Source organism: Gracilinanus agilis, chromosome 2 (assembly GCF_016433145.1).
Source record: "Gracilinanus agilis isolate LMUSP501 chromosome 2, AgileGrace, whole genome shotgun sequence".
In the NCBI taxonomy this organism is placed as follows: Eukaryota; Metazoa; Chordata; class Mammalia; order Didelphimorphia; family Didelphidae; genus Gracilinanus; species Gracilinanus agilis.
Genome location: NC_058131.1, coordinates 270,723,693 through 270,744,242, shown reverse-complemented (window position 1 = coordinate 270,744,242; position 20,550 = coordinate 270,723,693). Strand labels below are relative to the sequence as shown.

Below are 20,550 nucleotides of genomic sequence, written 5' to 3'. Positions count from 1 at the left end.
TTTCTCAATTATTTTCTCAAAGTAATAACAGATTTATAAAACAATAGGGAATAGGCAATGCACATTCAAAGAAAGTACCAAATTGTCAAAAACATCAACTTATCTAAAGGTTAAAAGTTTTGTCTAACTAGTTCATGGACTTTTACAAAGGTATATTCTCAGGTTCAAATATAGGATGGTACAAATAAAGACAGTGCAACAGAATACATATCCAATACCAAAAATACAATAGTTGAAAATGACATAGAGTATCAGCAACATATATATATATATGTACATATATATATATACACATATACATATATATACATTATTTCCTTAGAGGTTTCATTCTGTTTTTTAAATATATATATATTCACATTACATTTATTTTCATTATTACAAAGGCAAGCCTCAATGTCACTCTCTCAGATTTTGCCATTTCCTGAACTGACAGTACAGATCCCAAGCCCTCATATCAGAAAGAAATCTTTACCTCAGGAGATAGGACTGGTCCTGTACATCAGAAAAATGTTTTGCTTACAAAGCAGTGTGATTTCAGGAACTTTTTAAAGTCCTATCAGTCCCAAAATGTCTTCTACATGGCTCTACTATATATATCACTTTTCCTCTAAAAATCATACCTTTCGGGGCAGCTGGGTAGCTCAGTGGATTGAGAGTCAGGCCTAGAGACAGGAGGTCCTAGGTTCAAATCTGACCTCAGACACTTCCCAGCTCAGTGACCCTAGGAAAGTCACTTGACCCCCATTGCCCACCCTTATCACTCTTCCACCTAGGAGCCAATACACAGAAGTTAAGGGTTTAAAAAAAATAAAAGTAAAAATCATACCTTTCTAGTCACTAATGTGTTCTTAGACAAAGTAAAGAGTATTGTCTCCTTAAGGCCCCTGATCAATTCATCTATGTTAAAAGCAAAGTAGCCTTCCAGTCTTTTCTTGTAAGACTACCAGGCCCCATTAGTTGATCAGATTTGTTAATACTTGCCCTAGAGCCCTGTGGAGAAATTATAGGAAACAGGGAAACCTCCATGGATAAGGAACATAGAGAAAATATCTCGGTGGCAGGAAGTGAGGCTACTAGGGAGTATAGTCCTAGGGGAACAACTCAGGGGACACTTAATTTAGAAAGAATGCCTAAAAGAAGGGGATGAAAGGGCAAGTTGGAAGCCCTATGAACTGAATTTGCCTGATTCTTAATTTTGCCCAAGACCAGGAATGTCAAGAAGTATATAATGTCAGCTCACAGTTGACATGTTTCCCTATTTCTCTCTACCCTGAGTGGTCCAGCCCAGCACCAAAGAATGGAATCTCTGTACGCTAGAGGAAGAGAAGATATTCGTGCTTTATGAGGGACCTTCTCTCCAGACACAAAGGTCAGAGAAGCCTGTCTAAGAGAACCCTGAAGCAAAAATGAGGCCTCACTCCCACTTAGGGTTCATTACATCAGGATTATGGTTCAAGTTTCAGTACAATGAGATCTTTGTAGGTTGGATAAGATGCACAAAGACAATTTGAGCTCTCTCCCTACTTCATTAAACTCCAATCTTTTCAAGTTCATGAATCTCAAAGACATGATGTTCATATTGTTCAACATGCCTAGAGTTGACAAGCCAAAGAAAGGTACACAGGGTAGGAGGCTGGTGCACTGCTAGGTAGAGAAATATGATGAGGCTGTCACCACACCTCATTATACAAATCTGCTATCCAAGCAGCACTGATCCAACTTCTGACCCAAAACTAAAGATACTCTGAGAGCCCAACTAGCCACAGGTCCCAATTTCTATTAATTCTCTAAAGGATTTTTTTCCAGGCTGCTTATTGTTCTGTCATGTCTGACTTTTCATGATCCAATTTTGGTTTTTCTTGGCAAAGATACTGGAGAGATTTGTCATTTCCTTCTCAAGTTCATTTTATAGATGAGCAAACTGAGGAAAACCGGATTAAGTGACTTGCCTGGTGTCACCTGGTGAGTAAGTGTCTGAGAACAGATTTGAACTCAGGCAGATGAGTCTTCCTAATGCCAAGCTGGGCACTCTATCCACAGTGCCACATTGCTGCCCTGCCCTTCCAGGCTGCTAGCAAATGACTTTAAGCTACATAGGGGCAGGGTACATGTCACCCAAGTAGCCACTGTACTGTAGTGGGGATAGAGGGTTATCCTGGGATAAAGGATAGAGTGGACTGCTTTGGTGTAAAGGCCCCTGATATTTAGCTGTGTCGCTCCTAGACTCAGGGATGAGAAAAGAGGAGCAATGTCAGATGGCAGTGCTAGGAGGTATTCCCAAGTTCCCCTTGAATATGCAGTTTATCCAGAGAAGATACTTCCCCATGCACACTTGAATCTGGAAGATTCTATCATTTTGAGCTGGTCTTTCTGAATACAGTCTCTTGCTTTATAGGAATGAGCAGTGTTAATCTCTCTATCCAAAAATACTATCACTGTTGGGCTCTCCATTGTGTTATCCCTGCCATTTTTTTCTTAATCTACAAGGTAAGGAGATTCAACTTATTCTCTATTATTCCAAAAGCTGAGGCAGGACCAATGTGGAGAAATTACAGAAAGGCAGATTTGGGGCCAATATGAGGAAGATGCAATCTATATAGTGAACATAGAGTTCGCCTCAGCACCAAGAAGTCCCAGATTCAAGTGTCACCTCTGACATATACTGGTCATGTGGTCCTAGGCAATTATTCCACCCCTCTGTTCCCTAGACAATTCTCTAACTATAAAATTGCAGCCCATTATTATAGATTTATAAATGCCATCTGGTTTCAATACTAGAACAGGTGTTGATCTGTACAAATAAGAGAAGATTCCTCATGAGTAGTTCCCTGACACATGTCTGGCCCAAGACTGAAAAGAGAGCTGCCCTAAAAGAGCTGCCCAGAAATGGAATGGATTAGACACTCATGGGGGAATGAGGCCCCCATCATTGGGAGTATCTATTTTTTTATTTTTATTTTTTTTTAATTTTTTTTAAACCCTTAACTTCTGTGTATTGACTTATAGGTGGAAGATTGGTAAGGGTAGGCAATGGGGGTCAAGTGACTTGCCCAGGGCCACACAGCTGGGAAGTGTCTGAGGCCGGATTTGAACCTAGGACCTCCTGTCTCTAGGCCTGGCTCTCAATCCACTGAGCTACCCAGCTGCCCCCCCATTTGGAGTATCTAAACAGAGACCAGCTTAACTAATTATCAGAGACATAAAGAAGAGTCCTATAGGATTGAAAGTTGAATTGGATCTTATAATAATAAACAGAGTCAGTACCCCAAATGTTATGATAGAGGGGGAGAGAAAGAGTCTATGAGGTGAGACTCTCTTTTAGCTCTCCCCTTGCACCAAATATACACTGAGAGGGGTTGTCACCCCAAAACTGGGTGACCTGGATAGTCGTCTCACCCCACAGGAGTTGGGGATGGGGTCTCCCTATAAGATGAGGTACAGGGTACTTCAATCTGATTCTGAATGAGGGCAGGGTCCATGCAAGCCTCCCCTGAGGTCAGTAAACTTCACAGCGAGTGGTCTGGCTTCAAGATGGAGGCAGCCAGACCAAGCTGTAATTCCCCTCTCCTTTGTTGTCTCTCAGGCACTCTGGAATGCTATCTGACTAATGAATGGCTTTTATTCTTCACAATTTGGGGATTGGGGAAAGGGATGAAGGGCAGAGGGATTTGGGGTGCCCTCTTCTCTATTCCTATGGAGTCTCACACTCAGGAGGGAACCTTTTGGGTTCCCACTCCCAAGCGACTCTCCCCCATCTCTTCTCCTTCAGTTTCTATTTCTATCCTTTTCTATAATTGCAAGACAAACCAGAAAGGGTCTCTCAGCAAGGTTGGGTAATGGGAGAAAGATCCCAAGAGATCGCTCCCAAAATGGAGTCCAAAAACTTAGCTAACTTGTTTGTTGAAGTCTTGCTGGGTGAGAAGCGATGGGATGCCTTTGACCAGAGAATCAGGGTTTCAATGTCCAAAGAAAGATCCTCAGGAAGCCCTCAGGACTGGATCCACACTGAGATGTTCTCCTCCTCCCTCTCTCCAGTCCTCTCCAGAAGTCCTCCTCCTCCTTCCTCCTCTGGAGCATTACCCAGAATTCCTTTTGATCTTAACTGTCACCAACTGTCACCAACTGTCAGCCACTCCTTCTCTGGCTCCTCCTGTCCCATCCACCTTGAACAAATCCCATTTTTACAGTATCCCGGTTTTGTGTGGTGGGACTTTTTCTGAAAGTCCCACTTAATTCATGCATCACTGTTTCCTATTCCTATCTTATGTTCTCCCTCCCTCCAAAATAATAAATCCTTATCTTGTCTTATCATTATACTAATTATCTATCTATTTCTATTCTAAGATGGGTTTTGGAGAGGTTGGTAGGGGGATGAGTGTTGTAATTTATATAACAACATTTACAGGATACAAAACAATTTTGTAACCAGAAAAATTTTCCATTGAACACAATGTCTAAGTTTACAGTGTAGCAATTTTCTTATCCTTAAACTCTTCTAAGTTATTATTTAACCCATCTATGATTTAACAGAATTTTAGTTTGTATCTACTTTTAATATATGTTTATCAAGCAATGCAATACAACTATCTTATTATTCTTAGTTGTTATCAAATTATATTTAAACTATCTATGTTTTAAATGCAATGTTAATTTTTATATTAATAATCTATTTTAGCATGTTAGTATTCTTAGTTATCTATCCAACAACACATATATATTTTATTCTTATGCCTTCCCTGCACTAGCTCGCAAAAAAATTTGACCTTCCCTAGTCCTTTCTGCACTTTCCCTATGTCTAATCTTCTAATTATCTGCTAAATTGTTAGTATGCTACAGTATCTACTTGGTTAGGGACTATTACTTACAATTCTACTCTACTTTTCAAACCTATATTACAAGTATATATAAAATTTCCATTATTTACACTATCATACATTTGTACAAGCATTAGTTCTGCATGTCGACGTTAACCAGACAAGAAAATTGCTTGATTTTCTTATGTGGTTAAAATCTTATGAAACTTGCAACTATTTATATTATAGACATATATATATATTTTATATTTACACAATCTTCAGACACTCACTTATTTACATGAGGTCTCGACTAAATATCAGTTTTGTATTGTTTTGTGTTCTCTTTATGTATTGTGCATGCAAAATACTCACTCTTGTTTTCAAAGTTGTCAATTTTCTTCAAGTTGTCTGTAGATTTCTCTTTATCTTGATGCTATGTACTGTGGTTGCATTATCCCTAAAGCATGAGGTTAATTTGTGTTTTTGTGTTATCACTGCACCAGTCTTACATAAATTGTCTCCTTCTGTCCTCTTCTTTGTGCAATTTTCCATTTTTTGCAAAGTTCAAAAGTTTTTTCACAATGTCTTTTCAAGTACTCTTTTCTTGCATCTTTCTTCTTGATGATTTTCTCAATTTCCTTTTCTTCTCTTGATGCTTTCCCCCCTTCTCTGTTTCTCCATCACATGTTGTCTGTCATCATACATGTTGTTGGATGTGCTCTCTGGTCCAGATGCAGGAACAGTGTGGATTGTGATGCTTTGTCAGTAATGTCAATCAATTGTTTGTGTGTGCGCATGTTATATGCACTTTCAGATGTTTTGCAATGATTTTGTGTTTTGCAATGACTTTGAATTTCAATTCTCAGTCCTCACCACTTTCTGTAATTTGTCTATCTTGAACTGTTTCTGGGTGTTCTGTATTTGTATGTTTCTTTTCAGGTTTCACGCAAATCTTTTCCTTCTACTTTTATACTTGTAGGGGTAGTGAGTAAAATTTGATAGGGTCCTAACCACTTGGGATCTGTTAGTGATTTTCTTGTGAAGTTTCTTATGTACACTGTCTCCTAGTTTAAAATTATGCAAATCGTAATCAAGGGGAACTCTCTGTTGAATCAAACCATGTTCATGGAGTTCTGTGAGTCTTTGTTGCAGGGCCTGGATATATTTATGCAGTTCACACTCTGCGCCCAGCATTGAGACATATGGGGTTTTGTGAGCTCTTCCTTGCCAAACAAGTCAGCCATATAGCATTTCAAATGGGGAAAGATGTAAGTCCCCTAGGTTTGCTTCTCAGATACCATAACACTATTGGCAAAGCATTTGTCCATTTTAGATGAGTTTCTGTACAGACTTTGCCAATAGGTGTCTTTATTTCTCTGTTGAATCTTTCCACCTGCCAAGCACTTTCTGGGTGATAAATGGTGTGATAATTCCCTTTTATTCCTAGATTCTTGTAGACTTCTTGGAGTATTGCATGAGTAAAATGACTCCCTCTGTCTGAGCCGATACTATTGGGTATGCCAAATCTAGGAATGATTTCTTTCAGTAGGGATTTTATCACAAATGCTGCATTTTTCTTTTTGGCAGGGAAAACCTCTGGCCACCTTGTCAACTGGACAATTATGACAAGTGCATATTTAAATCCTTTATCTTTGGGCATGCATATATAGTCTATCTGCAAGCATTCAAATGGAGTGTATGCCAAAGGTCAGCCTCCAAGACCTTTTTTTCTACAAACTCCCTGATTGAACTGCAAACGGATCTTGCATTTTTGGCAAACTCATATGGCATAGGGGGAGATTCCAGGTGCTAACCAGAAACATCATACTGAATTAATGCCTGGGTACCATAATGCCCTTTTTCATGAATGGCATTGCAAACTGAGTAGTATAGAGCTTTTGGCAAGATGGGTTTGCCTTGCTCAGAGAACCATATACCATTCACTAGTTTGGCTCCTAGATTTTTCTTCCATTCCTGAACTTCCCTTGGGCTATAGGCTTGTTTTAAATTGTCCTCTTCTACAAGGGTGAAATTCAGAACATAGATGGGGCCAAATCTAGCTCCATACTTTGCTGTTATGTCTGCCTTATGGTTCCCTAATGATGTGCTATCTTCCCCAAGAGTGTGGCCCCAGCAGTGCATGACTGCTACTTCTTTGGGTAGTTGTACTGCTTCTAGAAGTTGCAGAATGATGTCCCCATACACAATTTGTTTTCCTCCTGATGTTATGAATCCCCTGTGTTTCCAGATTTGTCCAGTGGCATGTAGGACTATAAAGGCATATCTGCAAACTGTGAAAATGTTTTTTCTTTTGCCTTTCCCAATTTGAAGAGCTCTTGTTAGACTTAAGATTTCTGCCCCTTGTGCACTCATAGTTTTTGGCAAGGATGCATACCATAGTTTATCTGTTTGAGTTACAACAGCTGCTCCCATGTATCATTCCCCTTCAAACATGTATGAAGAACCATCTGTACATGTTTAGGCCTGCATTTTTCAGGGGATTGTCTGTCAAATCCTCCCTTGTCTTTTGCACTAGTTCTAAAGTGTCTTTGCAGCTGTGTACTGGTTCTCCTTTCATTGGCAGATCTGGGATCAGGATGGCTGGGTTAAGCTCTTTGCAATATTTCAAGGTTATGTTCTCTTTGCCTAATAACACAATTTCAATTTGGGATAGCTGTTGAGATGTAAATCCCATTCTTGCAATCTAAGATCTCTAAGATCTTTTAAGATGCTCTCTAAGATCTCTTCCATTTGGATATTTTATTTTTCTAAAGACTAAGAATTTGAAGTTCCTTTTAATATTCTCTGGGGCTTTGCATACAATGAACTTGGAAAAGGTGTCTCCAAAGATGTGTGCAGAGCCTAGTGGGAATTCCTAGAGAATCTATTTATTCAATACAGAAGGGAAAATTCCAGGAAGAATCCCAAAGCAAAGCCACAGGAAAGGAATACAAAGGACACCCCCACCCCACCCCGCCTCATAGGAGTCTCCAAGAAGTGCTCCAAGATCTGCAACTCCATAGGGTTCCATTTTTGACTGGTGGTGACTGAAGAAGACTTCTCTAGGCTTTTCCCTGTGAAATTAAAAGGTAGAAGGGTATCATTTGACATATAGAGCTCCTGCTACCCCGTTCCATTCATAGGCTTTCCCACTGTTCTTTGTGTCCCTAACCCAAGAGTCAATTATAAGCGACAGTACAAACTCATGTACCATATTTTGATTCAGTTAGAATTCTATTATTTATCCAAAGCTTCCAAGAAACTAAGAGATATAACCAGTACTAATAAGCCTGATTCCTGCTGGAAATTTGGGGTGCAAATGCAGAAATGCAAATATCAGCTCTGGACTTTAAGGCAAGACTAGAAAATTTTGCTTAAGCAGAGAAACACAGCTGGGAGTAGAAGGCTAAGGAGAAATATGGAGTATTAATATATTGCTCCCCTTGCCAAAATCAAAAATCAAAGTTCAGCTTTTAATCCAAGTATGTATGCATCAGTGACTTCCCTTAATGAAGAGGCCATGCAGCTCAAAGGAAAGACTGCTAGAGGGCCTGGGTTTGAAACCCAACTCTCATTTAATATGTGACCTTAAGCAATCCTAACTCTTTCGTGCCTTAGCTTGTTCACCTATAAAATATGAGGGTTGGACTAGATCTTTCCCAGAACAAAACCTATGATCCTGTGATTGTTAGAGATATGGATAAGAACTGGACCTCTAATTTCGTTGGCATAGGGAACTCCCAAGTAAAAGAAATTCCCTCTACCAACACAGATTAGCCCCTCTCTGCAAACATGGAGTATAAGAAAGTTGCCTAGACTACTAAGTGGTTAACTTGTGGCAAGAAGTGACTTGCCCAGGATCACTTGCTCAGATTGTGTTAACAGAAACAAAAACAAAAAATTCCTCATTTGAAACTACCCACAAATGGAATGGACTACACATAGATAAAGAAAGTAAGAGACATTAAATTAAAGTGGTATAAAAACACAAATGATCATACTTTTTTTTCTAAAGAAGGCTACCTTTCTCTGTCTCAAAGCAAATATTTTTCAAAGAGGAATTGATTTTTCCTTTGCTTTCCAAGACAAGTCAAAATAAGTCCTGCTGTGTTGGTGACAAAAGAACTATCAAATGAGGTCCATCAGGATCTGCAACAGGGAACACTGGCTTATTAGAGAGCCTTGTGTACTTGATTCTCCACTATTTGAAATACAAAGTGGAATCTGTGCTCTGAAACCAGGACAAACTCACCTCAATGTCTTCCTGGGAACAAGCATCTGTAGAAATAAAAACAATACCTAAGAGTTATAAAATAGCCTGGGGAACCAACCCCAAAACTAGGGACTTGTTCATTGACATCTACTCCCATTCCCACTGCTGTGATATTAGGACAAAACAAAAGCAGGCTCTTGTTCTAATGCACCACAAAGCAAACTAAACCTCCCACGAACCTCCACACCAAATTCAAACTTTGTCTAGATCTGGCCCCATGAATGGTACAAGAAAAAGTTTGTCTAGAGATGTTCTCCCAGCCAGAACCAGCTTAGCTGGGTTTCCCAGAACACTGACTGCTCCCTAGAGGAAGTGGAACCAATTCCTGCACTCCTAATTTATGCTAGTAGGTTAAACATCCAAGAGGTGAAGGAAAGAGAGATGTTACCACAAGGGGTGCTCAGAAAAGATATGTAATGTTAAAACTGTCTAGGGCAATAGTGCTACACCCTCCAAAATAAGTAGCTTTTCTGTTCTCCAAGAAAATTGGACATACAAAGGTAACAGGTAATAAACAGATAATAAACAGTTGGTGGTAGATTAATGGCTTGATAAAATGAGGATGAATTCTCAGGTCTGGAAGGCAAAAAATAAAAGACAGGATGCCAGACCCAGAAAAGGAATTCTTAACCTTTTTGTGTGACTTTGGCAGTCTGATGAAGCCAATGTACTCATAAGAATAATGTTTTTAAATATATAAAATAAAATAGAGAGGATCACAAAAGGAACAAAGTATAATGAAATATAGTTATCAAAACATGTTTAAAATAAGTTCACAGACCTCACACAACTCTGAGTCAGGAAGACCTAGATTCAAATCTTGTTTCTGACACTAGCTGTTGATCACGGATAAGTCATTTAATTTGCCTGAGCTATATGAAATCGGGCTGATAATAAATGTAGCGCCTACCACACCAGACTATTATGTGATTCAATTAGAATAATGTATGCAAAGTGTTTCACAAACTTGAAAGTGCCATGTAGTTATAAATGGTTGTTATTATAGGAAGAACTCTACTATGCAATTAGGTGACTTTGCAAGGTAATGAGCTCACTGCACTGGGGATGTACAAGCAAAAATTAATACTTCCTAGCCAGGGACATTGAAGAGATGATTCTCACAGCAGGAATTCCGACTGCAGACTAGGAGACTATGAAGTCCTCTCTAACACAAATTCTAGGTTCTAAAAGGAAGAATTTTCTCAGGCCTGGGCTCTGCACAAAATAACCTCCATGAGGATAACTCCAAAGTGGTAGTTCTCAAAGTGTGACACACAAATCCAAGACCCTTTCAGCAGGTTCCTGCAACTCTTTATGGGAATGTACAAGGTGAGAATTATTTTCATAATAATATTAAGACATTATTTGCCTATTAAAATACTTCTTTTTCCAACTGTGTATCTATGTGAAGCCAGCTTTTCTTCACAAACCTAAAAGGAAACATCATAATGAATGAGTACAGAAGCAGATTTGAGAATCTAGCTATCTTCTTGTGGGGCAGACATTAGAGAGATTTGAAAAATATGTTTAAAAAGGCATGTACTAATTTTTGTTTTGAAAAATATAGCTATTTTTAATAAAATAAGTTATTTACATTAACATAATGGGTTTCATAAACATTTTTAAATTTATCTAATTTAAGTTGCTGTATAGTAAATGTCAATAGATATAACTCACATATATTAAAACTCTTTGGGATTCTCAATAATTTTTACAATTGTAAAGGGGTCCCAAGACCAAAAACTTGAAGAATCACTACTCTAAAATAAGCTATGGCAATAAATAAACAAATAAACAAACAAATAAATAAACAGACAAAAAACAAACAAATGGGCAAATAAATAAATAAAAGGCCTGCCAAATAAATAAATGAATGATTGAAAGGGTAAATGAATGAATGAATGAATGAACGAACAAATAAATAAGTGAATGAGCAAGTAAATAAATAAGTGGGTGGATGAATGAGTGAATGAATGAATGAATGAAATAAGCTATGGAACCTAGTAAGGAAACTTGGAGAGTTTCTTTATGTTTCATTGCTGAGCTATACTCAGTACAATGATGCCATCTACACTCCCTTAGTTGTTCCACTAAGTAAATGCCTACCTCCATACTGTAACTCCCCATTCCATAGCCTATACAAACTCATAGGATGGGCAAGTTTCTTAATAAGTTTCCAGGAAGGAAATGGTGATGGAAACATTGTCCAAAACTACCTGACTTGGGGAGCAGATACATCATGTCATCCTCAAGTCCCACAACAGGGTAGAAATCCTGGAATGCCCTCAGAGCCTTGGGGCTCACATTCTGGGTCCGACCTGTAGGCAGAGAAAGGATGAACATAATAGGATTAGAGGAGCAGTGATTCCCAAAGTGGGCGCCACTGTCCCCTGGTGGGTGCTGCAACGATCCAGGGAGGCGGTGATGGCCACAGTTGCATTTATCTTTCCTATTAATTGCTATTAAATTTTTTTTAATTTAATTTCCAGGGGGCTAAGTAATATTTTTTCTGGAAAGGGGGCAGTAGGCCAAAAAAGTTTGGGAACCACTGGATTAGAGGTCATAGATTTGGAACTAGAAAGGATTTCTGAAACCCCCTAGCCCAATACTCTCATTTTACAGATGAGAAACTGAGGCCCAGAGAAATCAAGTGACTTGCCTAAGGTCACAGATAGTAAGCTGCCAAACTAGGATTTGAACCAAAGTCCTTGGACTTCAAATCCAATATTTGTTTCACTATAACACTCAAAAAAAGGGGAACTGGGTTACCAGAGTGGGAAAGAGGGATAGGAAGACGAAGTTTCCTGATCTTGTTGGATCCAGGACTTTGAAAGTCCAAGCAAGGATTCCTACAGAACCCTCCGGGGTAAGTCTTCCTTTACTCCCTCCTGACAAGGTGAGAACAAACTTTGGGAAGCCCTCAACCTCAACACCAAAAGCCCTCATCTCTTTTCTGGGCTGGCGAAGGATAATCATGGTAGATTCTCCCAGGGGATAACAACCTGTCCCATTTCCCCTGAAAGAGTTATACCTTTCCTGTCCCCTCCCTCCAACTCTCACCCCCAGACTTGATTCTCACATACTGAATAGCTGCACCATGGTGCTGAGTACTCCTTCTAGCTCCTTGTAGATGTACAGGATGCCATAGGATTTGTAATCAGTCTCCTCCACACGCACATCCAGGTAGCCACTGGCTAGAAAGGAAGACTTAGTGAGATGTAGGACCAGTTTGGATGCCTAGAATCAAGACCCAGCTTGTCCAGGTCCAGAACCATAAGAAATGCCTTTATCATAATAGTAAGTGGCAAAGAGCTGGAAACAAAGTAGATACCCCTCAAGTAGAGAATTCTAAACAAGTTGGAGCACACAAATGGAATGGAATATTACCGTACTCTGTATAAACGGAGATTTTGAACGTTGGACTTCATCCCTCTTAAGTCCCTTAGTATTTCCCGAAATTCCCTTTAATCTCTCCTGCCCCCTCCACATTTGCGTGGTCATGTTCTTGTAGCTTCTCCCTCTTTCTCTCTTCTTCACAAGGATAGCTGAAGTTAGTTTAGCACCTTTTCACTCCAGTTTTTTGTTAGATTATTATTAATAAAACTTTATAAAATATAATATTTAGTTCTTGTATATTAATTTTAATCTCCACTACTCTAAAAAATGATAAATCTGATGAACAAAGAGAAGCCTAAGAAGATTTATATAAACTGATACAAAGTGAAGTAGAGCAAAAAAAACAATATATACAATGATAACAATGTAAATGGGAAGAACAGCAAAACAAGCAAAACCAAATACTAAGAAATTATAATGACCAAGTTTGGCCCCCCACAAAGAGATATGAGAAAACACATTCCTTTGATTCTTTGCAGAAGTGGGGAAATTATAATAATAATCACTAATATTTATATTGCATTTACTCTTTATCAGAAACCATGCACTTTGCAATTATTATTTAATTTGATCCTCACAACAACCTTCAAAGGTAGGTGGTATTATTATCCATATTTTACAGATTGAAAAACTGAGGCTAACATTGTTTAAATGAACTTGCACATAAATAACAAGTGTCTGAGGCCAGATTTGAGATCAAGTCTTCCTGACTCCAAGTCTTCTTATATTTGTCTGCAAGTCTACTCTTGCTCTCAAAGATCATAAAACTGGAAGATACTTGAAAGGTCATCTAGTCCAATTACTGTCATTTTTCAGATGAGGAAACTGAGGCTTAAGGAGTTTATAGGGGTAAATTATGTTGGCTTTTAGGATAAAGACTCACTATTTAACAAAAACTACTAGGAAAACTAGAAAACAGCATGGCAGAAACTAAGGATTATGTCAATATCTCACACACCTTTTTGAGTAGCCAAATAAAGTAGTCCCAAATATATTCTCTTTAAATTCTTCCACTGCCACTTGATATTTATATGACCTTGAGACAAGTCACTTAATTTCTGTTGACCTCAATTTTCCTTATCTTTTGAAATACAGATTACTTCTCAGACTCTTTAAGCCAACTCTGGATCTATAATCCTATGTATTAGAAAAACTAAACTAGCAAGAAAGTGAGGTAAGGATTGGAGTAAGGAAGAACTAGAGGTGAAGATTTTGTTGTTGTTCAGTCATTTTGTGACTCTCTTTGGGGTTTTCTTGGGAAAAAAACACAAGTGGTTTCCATTTCCTTCTCCAGATCATTTTACAGAGGAGGAAACAGGTCAACAGAGTTAAATGACTTGCCTGGGGTCACACAGCTAATAAGTGTCTGAGGCCAGATTTGTATTTAGGAAGATGAACTTTCCTAACTCCTGACATGGCACTCTATCTGTTGCATCACCTCAATGCCCTAGGTGGGATGAGATAAGAATATTAGGAAATTACTACAAAAATCCAAACAAGAGTCAGTGAGGACCTGGGAGAGGGAATTGACAGTAGGAATGGAAAAGAAAGGATGTAGGAGGAAATCTTGCAGACATATAATTTTTAGTACTTGGCAATGCTGATTGTGGAAAATACCCAAAAAAAGATAACTGGGAAATGATGGCAAGTTAGTCATTTCTGGGGAAGTTTCTCTTTTTGTCCCTTCTGTTTCTCTGGTCCTCTCTACATGACCCTCTATAGCAGGGGTCGGCAACCTTTTTGGCCGTGAGAGCCATAAACGCCTTCGGAAGGAGGAGGATGGAGGCGGAAGGTGCTGGAATATGGGGCGGGGGCTGAAGGGCCCCCTGGGGAACATCCTGGGGCTCTGCTTGGACTGGCTGGTCGGGAGGTGGAGCTAGATATGGCTTGAGAGCCATAAGTTGCCTACCCCTGCTCTATAGGATAGAATTAAGGAAGAATATCTGGATGGTAGAAAGAAGATGATTAGGGCCCAGGCTAGAGATAAGGTATAGGTAGCAACTGGTGTTTGTCTATTTCATTGCAATGAAAACACAAGGATATTCACCTTTTGATCAAGGTGGGAAGGGAAATAACTGGTACCCCTAAGTCCCAATCTGACCTACCAGGTACTTTGAAGTGGCCTTCTGATCCAATCTTCAAATACTCTGCCTCCATTGTCTTACAGCCTTCAGTACTAGGGGATCAACAAGGATAGAAACCACACATAGTATAAATCTTTAACAGTCCCCAGAAGGGGAGATTTCCTCAGGGCTGCCAAAGTCTTCTGAGAACAGATAATTGACCACCCAGCAATCAGAGCAATAGGATGTGTCTTTCCTATTATATGGCCATGCTTTACCTAACCTTTTATGTCTATAGTAGGCCCAGGTAACCAAACCACCAAAAAATTTCCTTGTCCAACTAATCCCTGGGGTTGTGTGTGTGCCCTGTGGAAAGAAGGGGGAAAATCTTTCCTGGTACCATCCTTTATTCTCCACTAGGCCAAAATCTACAGTTAATTCCATCAGAAATATAATTTAACTGGACTAGTCACATTCTACATACCTCTTTTAGAATTCTCTCTCTCCCTCCCTCCAGTGCAACCTTGGCACAGACCTGTGAGTGAGAAATCCCCTATCCTCTTTTATGATAGTTAGATTTTAATGTTAGCAGTAGTCTTGATTTAATCATAATCTTAGCATAGTGATTAAATAATGTTAGGCTAAATTAGTATTTTATCCAGTCACTGGGACTTTGCACTTGTTTAACTGTAGTTCAATACTGCTTTATTCACCATAATTCACCAACTATGGTTTATAGCCTTGTTCTCTTGGATGATGTTAAATCACATGATTGTCTTTTTCTTATGGAGTTAGGCTTAGCATCTATACTCCAACCTTATATACATCACCTCTTCTGTTGTGATATGTTCCCTACATATCACATCAAGTGACTGCTTAGACACTCCCTTGTCATTAATTATTTTTACCCTGATATTTAAGTTGTGCTAGTCTTTTGGGTATAAAGGAGACCATCTCACAAGACTCAAGGTCTTTGGTCTTGACCATAGTCCAGCTTTATTGTGAAACCACCCCTCTCTCAATAAAGCTATTTCTTTTTGGCTTGGAGACTTTGTTTCTCTTGTTTGCATTTCTCTGGTTAGAAATTTTGCAACAGACCCCTATCAGATCTGACTCCCTAGACCTAAAATCCATCTCCCTACAGACCAGACTTCTTTGTCTTTTTTTTTCATATTTCTTTGTAGGTCATACACAACTTCATTGATTCCCCAATCCCTTCCAGTCCCTCCATTAATCTATATCCACACTCCCACAATTCTTGCTAAGCCACTTCTCCTGCTTCCCAATTGGAAAATTGGTTTCACCCCTAGAGCAATTCTGGATTTTGATAGACTATCCAGATTTGGCGATAGCTTAATTAATTCCAAATCTCCACAGCACTTTCTAGCCATCTTCTACCATGCTCCCAGGGTGGAATGTCCTATCACCTGTGTGTCTTTCCCCATAAAAACTAAACATCTTAAAGTCCAAGACTACCTCACTTGCATTCATTTGTATCCCCACCATTTACCATAGTGTCTGGCACATAGTAAATACTTAATAAGTACTTTTCCATCTATCCATTCACCTGTCATTCCATCCATCCATCTATCTACCCCTAGACAAGGAAAAAAGTGAGGGGATTGGAGGAAGGACCCCCAAGTGAGGAAATAAATTATACTTACCCAGGGATGGCCATGTGGGCACTGAGGTTGCCACCTTCCATAGCATTTATTAATATTGTTGACATCAATAAATGTTCTTTCTTGCCAAGGAAAACCTTGCAATCTGACACCATGGAAACAACATACCACAAGCCTGAAAACTGGAGAAAACAGTTAAAGGGCAGAACAATCACAAGACACCTTGCTTTTCTTTCCTTCTCTCCTTTGTTTACCAAGGAAATTTAATGATTTTGTTGGACAAGTCACACAGCAAATCAGAATTCCAATGTTTCTGTCTCCTATGTTTGAGCTCATGATAGAAAAAGAAGGAAAAGAGAGGTTGAACAGTAGTTTCCAAAAGTGGTGTTAGGCCACCTTGCTTCCTGATTAAGGTATATTTTTGGTGCTGCCAGTCCTGTTGAAAGGACAAAAAAAAAGGAGAGAATGTGGATGGAGGAGAGGCAGATAAATGGCAATGATGCATAAGCCAGTCTAACCTTGAGTATAGTTTTACCAAGATAGGGGCACTCTCACTCTCACTCTTGATTGTAAAGGTGGGCTCTGAGAAAGAAGCACTAAAATGATAGTACACTTTGAAGGTGTTGAGTCAATGCTGTATTTGACTATAAATTGAGTATTGGGGACAATGGTCACCACAGGAATGAAATATCTTCCATGTTAGTGCCTTAGCATAAAGTCTTATTCAAAGTTAAAGCTTTACTTATAAGAAAGAATTTTTTCATCATTAAGCATAGCTGAAATTTGTCTAGAAACTCACTGTTAGACTCCTAATAGTATTCTCAGTCTCACCTGTCAAGAAGCACTTTAAAAGTTGAGTGCCATTGTTAAGAGGAGGTGAAGAGGAATAAGTACACAAGGGGACAGTGTATAGAGAACACTAAATGGACAGGTAAAAAAATGGATCATAAAAATTCAACCTGGGTCTATAGGGGACCACTCAGTGAATAAATTTAAACAAAGATAGGTCATACATCCTACTCTATGGCCACCAAGTTGAGCATACAACACACTCAGCTGAAAAAATTACTAGTTATGCCTCATGATAATAATGATGATGATCATCATCATCATGGTGGCCAACTGAATTTAAACCCTGGCCAACCATTTTGCATATTAGACTGGAAGTAAGAATGGTAAGTCATTGGAAGTTTCAGATGGTCCCTTACAGGATAGTGATGAGGAAAATATCTGAGCTCAGGAAAAACTAAAAGTAGAATTGTTTTGCTAAGTATTTAATCCTCCAAAAGGATTTGCCTCTCCATGAACACTGAATAATAGCCTTCTCATACCACCATCCCAGCTAAAGAAAAAGAAAGGCACAACCATTACCTGCTTGGCATCAAAGTCTGGCTGTACCAGGACATCTGCCTGTACCAGGGATACATAGATGAATCCCAATAGGGAACTTATCAGGATGCTCTTCATTTTCCTTGAGTTATGTTCTGTCTCACTTAAGAAACCAATAATGTCCCAAAGAAGTGGGTGATCCCAGAACTTATACCCCAGATATGACTGCTACATATCCAGTTTAACCTGGTTTTGTTCAGTGGTTCTGATTGCATAAGATCTGAGCTAACAGCATCCTGCCTATCTAGGGTATTAACTTCCTGAGGTTGATAGCCCAACTCTGTCCATTGTACCATACAATTGAACAAGTGTTTTCTTAATCTCTCTTTTCATCCTTTTTTTTAATACCTATTTTAATGAGGCTTTGTACTTAGGACAAGCTCACCCTTCATTACATATGGAGAAATATGGTCAAAGTGTTTCCTAGAAATCTATATTTGGGGACTCCTGCGTATCATTCCTTAGAAGCCTTATCAAGCATTTTCATTCATCCTTTGAAATTTATTGGGGAACAATGTTCTAAAAAATTTTTTTGTTTTTTTTTTGTTGGAATTGAATTGGCTTTGGGATACCAGTACATCTTACAGATGTTTAGGATTGGCTAACAGGTCTTATAAGAGACCATAATCGGGGCAGCTGGCTAGCTCAGTGGATTGAGAGTCAGACCTAGAGACAGGAGGTCCTAGGTTCAAATCCAGCCTCAGACACTTCCCAGCTGTGTGACCCTGGGCAAGTCATTTGACCCCCATTGCCCACCCTTACCACTCTTCCACCTAGGAGCCAATACACAGAAATTAAGGGTTTAAAAAAAAGACCATAATTCCATAATTCCTGTGGATATGATGAACCCAGGAGATGGAACTCACTCTGACCCATTTGCAACTTTGTGAATTGTGTTGGGCAATTCCAAAAATAGCATTTCCTAAATTTAGGGAGACATTTGCAGGTGGTATGACTAAGACATATCCTAAAGCACGGTTGACCTTCAGAGGCAGATGATGGTTTTAGAGGAATAAAAACACCTTTGTCTTATGATTCTCCTCTAACTGAGGGCTACACCTAGGTGACTGTCATCTCTTCCTGTTTTTCATACATGTTCCACCCCATTATCTATACACAGTCCCACTAAGTTCTCCATGCACTGTTAAATCCTATCCTTCAAGTATTGTCAATAAGGATAGGTGGTATAGCTAGACTTTCATTGGTATAAGGAACTCCCACAACAGGAAAATCCCTCTGCCAATGCATATCAGCCCTTTTTCTACAATTTTGAATCTCCCCAGTTACCCTAGGGCACAGAAAAGTTAAGTAATTTGCCCAGGTCCACACACCTAGAATGTATCAGAAGCAAAATATGAACCCAGGTTTTCTTGGCTTCAAAGCCAGCTTCCAAACTACTATTCCACCTGCATCTTACTGTCCATTTCTGTCTTTCAAACATTATCTATTTCTTTCCTTTATATAGTCCCTCGGAGAAAGTCACTAACACATAGATATGACTCCTGTCTAAGTTAACCAGCACCCACACACACAAAGGTGCCAAGGAGAAAAGAGAAGGCAATTTGTTCTCCTGGCTTAGCAGTAGTTCATTTCCTGGGCTGCTCCATGGGATTACATAACTTAACTGTTATCACTGTTTACATAATCGAATAAACTCCAGGAAAGTATGCAGTTGACCAGTCATGATAAGTATCAAACAAAATGCCCAGAGAAGTAGGTAGAAAGGCTCCGGAACAGCCAAGAACTGAAACTTGAAGCAAAGAAGCCTGAGGATGCCACTTGCCCTTAATGAGATCATGTCTAAAAAAAAAAAAAAAAAAAAAAATTCTGAACTAGATTGAGTGTTGCCTGTAAAATTCTGAGTTTAGTAGGGAGTATATTTGGTTCCTCAGGCTCCAGAAGGAAGGTGTCTCTGGCCTGCAATCAAGCCAATATAATATCTCCAGTTTCTGCCCTGGTCAGCTGTTTTCAGCCCTGAAGTACTTGAAAAGAAAAAAGAAGCACAGCTGAAAACAATGGTGAAAAGCCCCGTTATCGGGCTCTGGACTTGGAGTCAGGAAAATCTGGGTTCAAATCCTAGCCCCCCAATACTTGCTAGTTAAGTGGCCTTGAGTGAGTCACTTAACTTCTCTGTGCCTCAGTCTCTTCACCAGCAAAATGAGGATCTAGGGCTCAAAGGACTCTAAGATCTTTTCCAGCTCTAAATTTATGATCCTCTGATTCTAAGTCGTTACATTTCCACTAATTGATTACTTAGGACAGCACTCTATCTTCTATGTGAGACAATTAACACAAGCAAGGGAAAAGAACAGGTTCTGCGAGAGATTTGTCAAGACAGACTGGATTTGCACTCAAAATCTTTCCACTGGCCCCAGGGGTACTGGCAAATGAGTTCTGAAGGGGGCAATACTAAGCATGACCACGAGATGGCAGCACAAAGCCCAGCTAAGCTTGGAACCTGCAGAAAGAGTTTCTGTCCCTGGTGCTTCCAAAACAAGTGAAATCCTTGAGGCAGGGTTTTCTCCCTCTGTCCCTGCTGAGGCTCCTCAAAGCAAACATGCTGGCTTATAAGGCAGAACACCAGAGAGTTGGCAAAACACTTTTTGGAAATCGTTCTAGGACCACGTGACTTCTTACATCCTCCCTAAGCTCTAAATCTATGATCCTCTAATTCCAAACTGTCTGGCAGCCTCAAGGCATTTCTGGAACTGGAAGGCTCCTCTTTCCCCCTGTAACCTAAGCAGAAACAAGTAGAAAACATAGAAAGGGGAGAACAGAGCAAGACATATCCTCCGCTATAAAGGAAAGAAATTGGACTAAATGTCTCTGAGATACTCTCCAGCTCCAGGATCAAGAATCCTGCAATCAGGTCAGAGAAAGATCCAAGCTCCAGAAGGATGGCAGAAAAGAACCAGAAGAGGGGAAAGGAGACAACAGTTGCCCACTTGCAGAGAAAGACCTGTTTGCAGAGACTATCCCACTGATATTTCTACTCCTTAACCCCCTTG

At 39.5% G+C, this 20,550-nt stretch overlaps 1 protein-coding gene across 1 annotated transcript; it reads right to left on the bottom strand.

Annotated features, from left to right (window-relative positions):
- Positions 1-7,690: 7,690 nt before the first annotated feature.
- On the bottom strand, positions 7,691-17,620 carry LOC123235167 (lipocalin-15-like). The gene is made up of 7 exons (XM_044661245.1): positions 17,525-17,620; positions 16,196-16,335; positions 14,574-14,644; positions 12,156-12,266; positions 11,289-11,390; positions 9,052-9,077; positions 7,691-7,873 (listed from the first exon to the last, which is right to left on the bottom strand). The coding sequence occupies exons 1-7, from the start codon at positions 17,618-17,620 to the stop codon at positions 7,862-7,864; spliced, it is 558 nt and encodes a 185-aa protein (XP_044517180.1). The 3' UTR covers positions 7,691-7,861.
- Between the last annotated feature and the right edge of the window lie 2,930 nt (positions 17,621-20,550).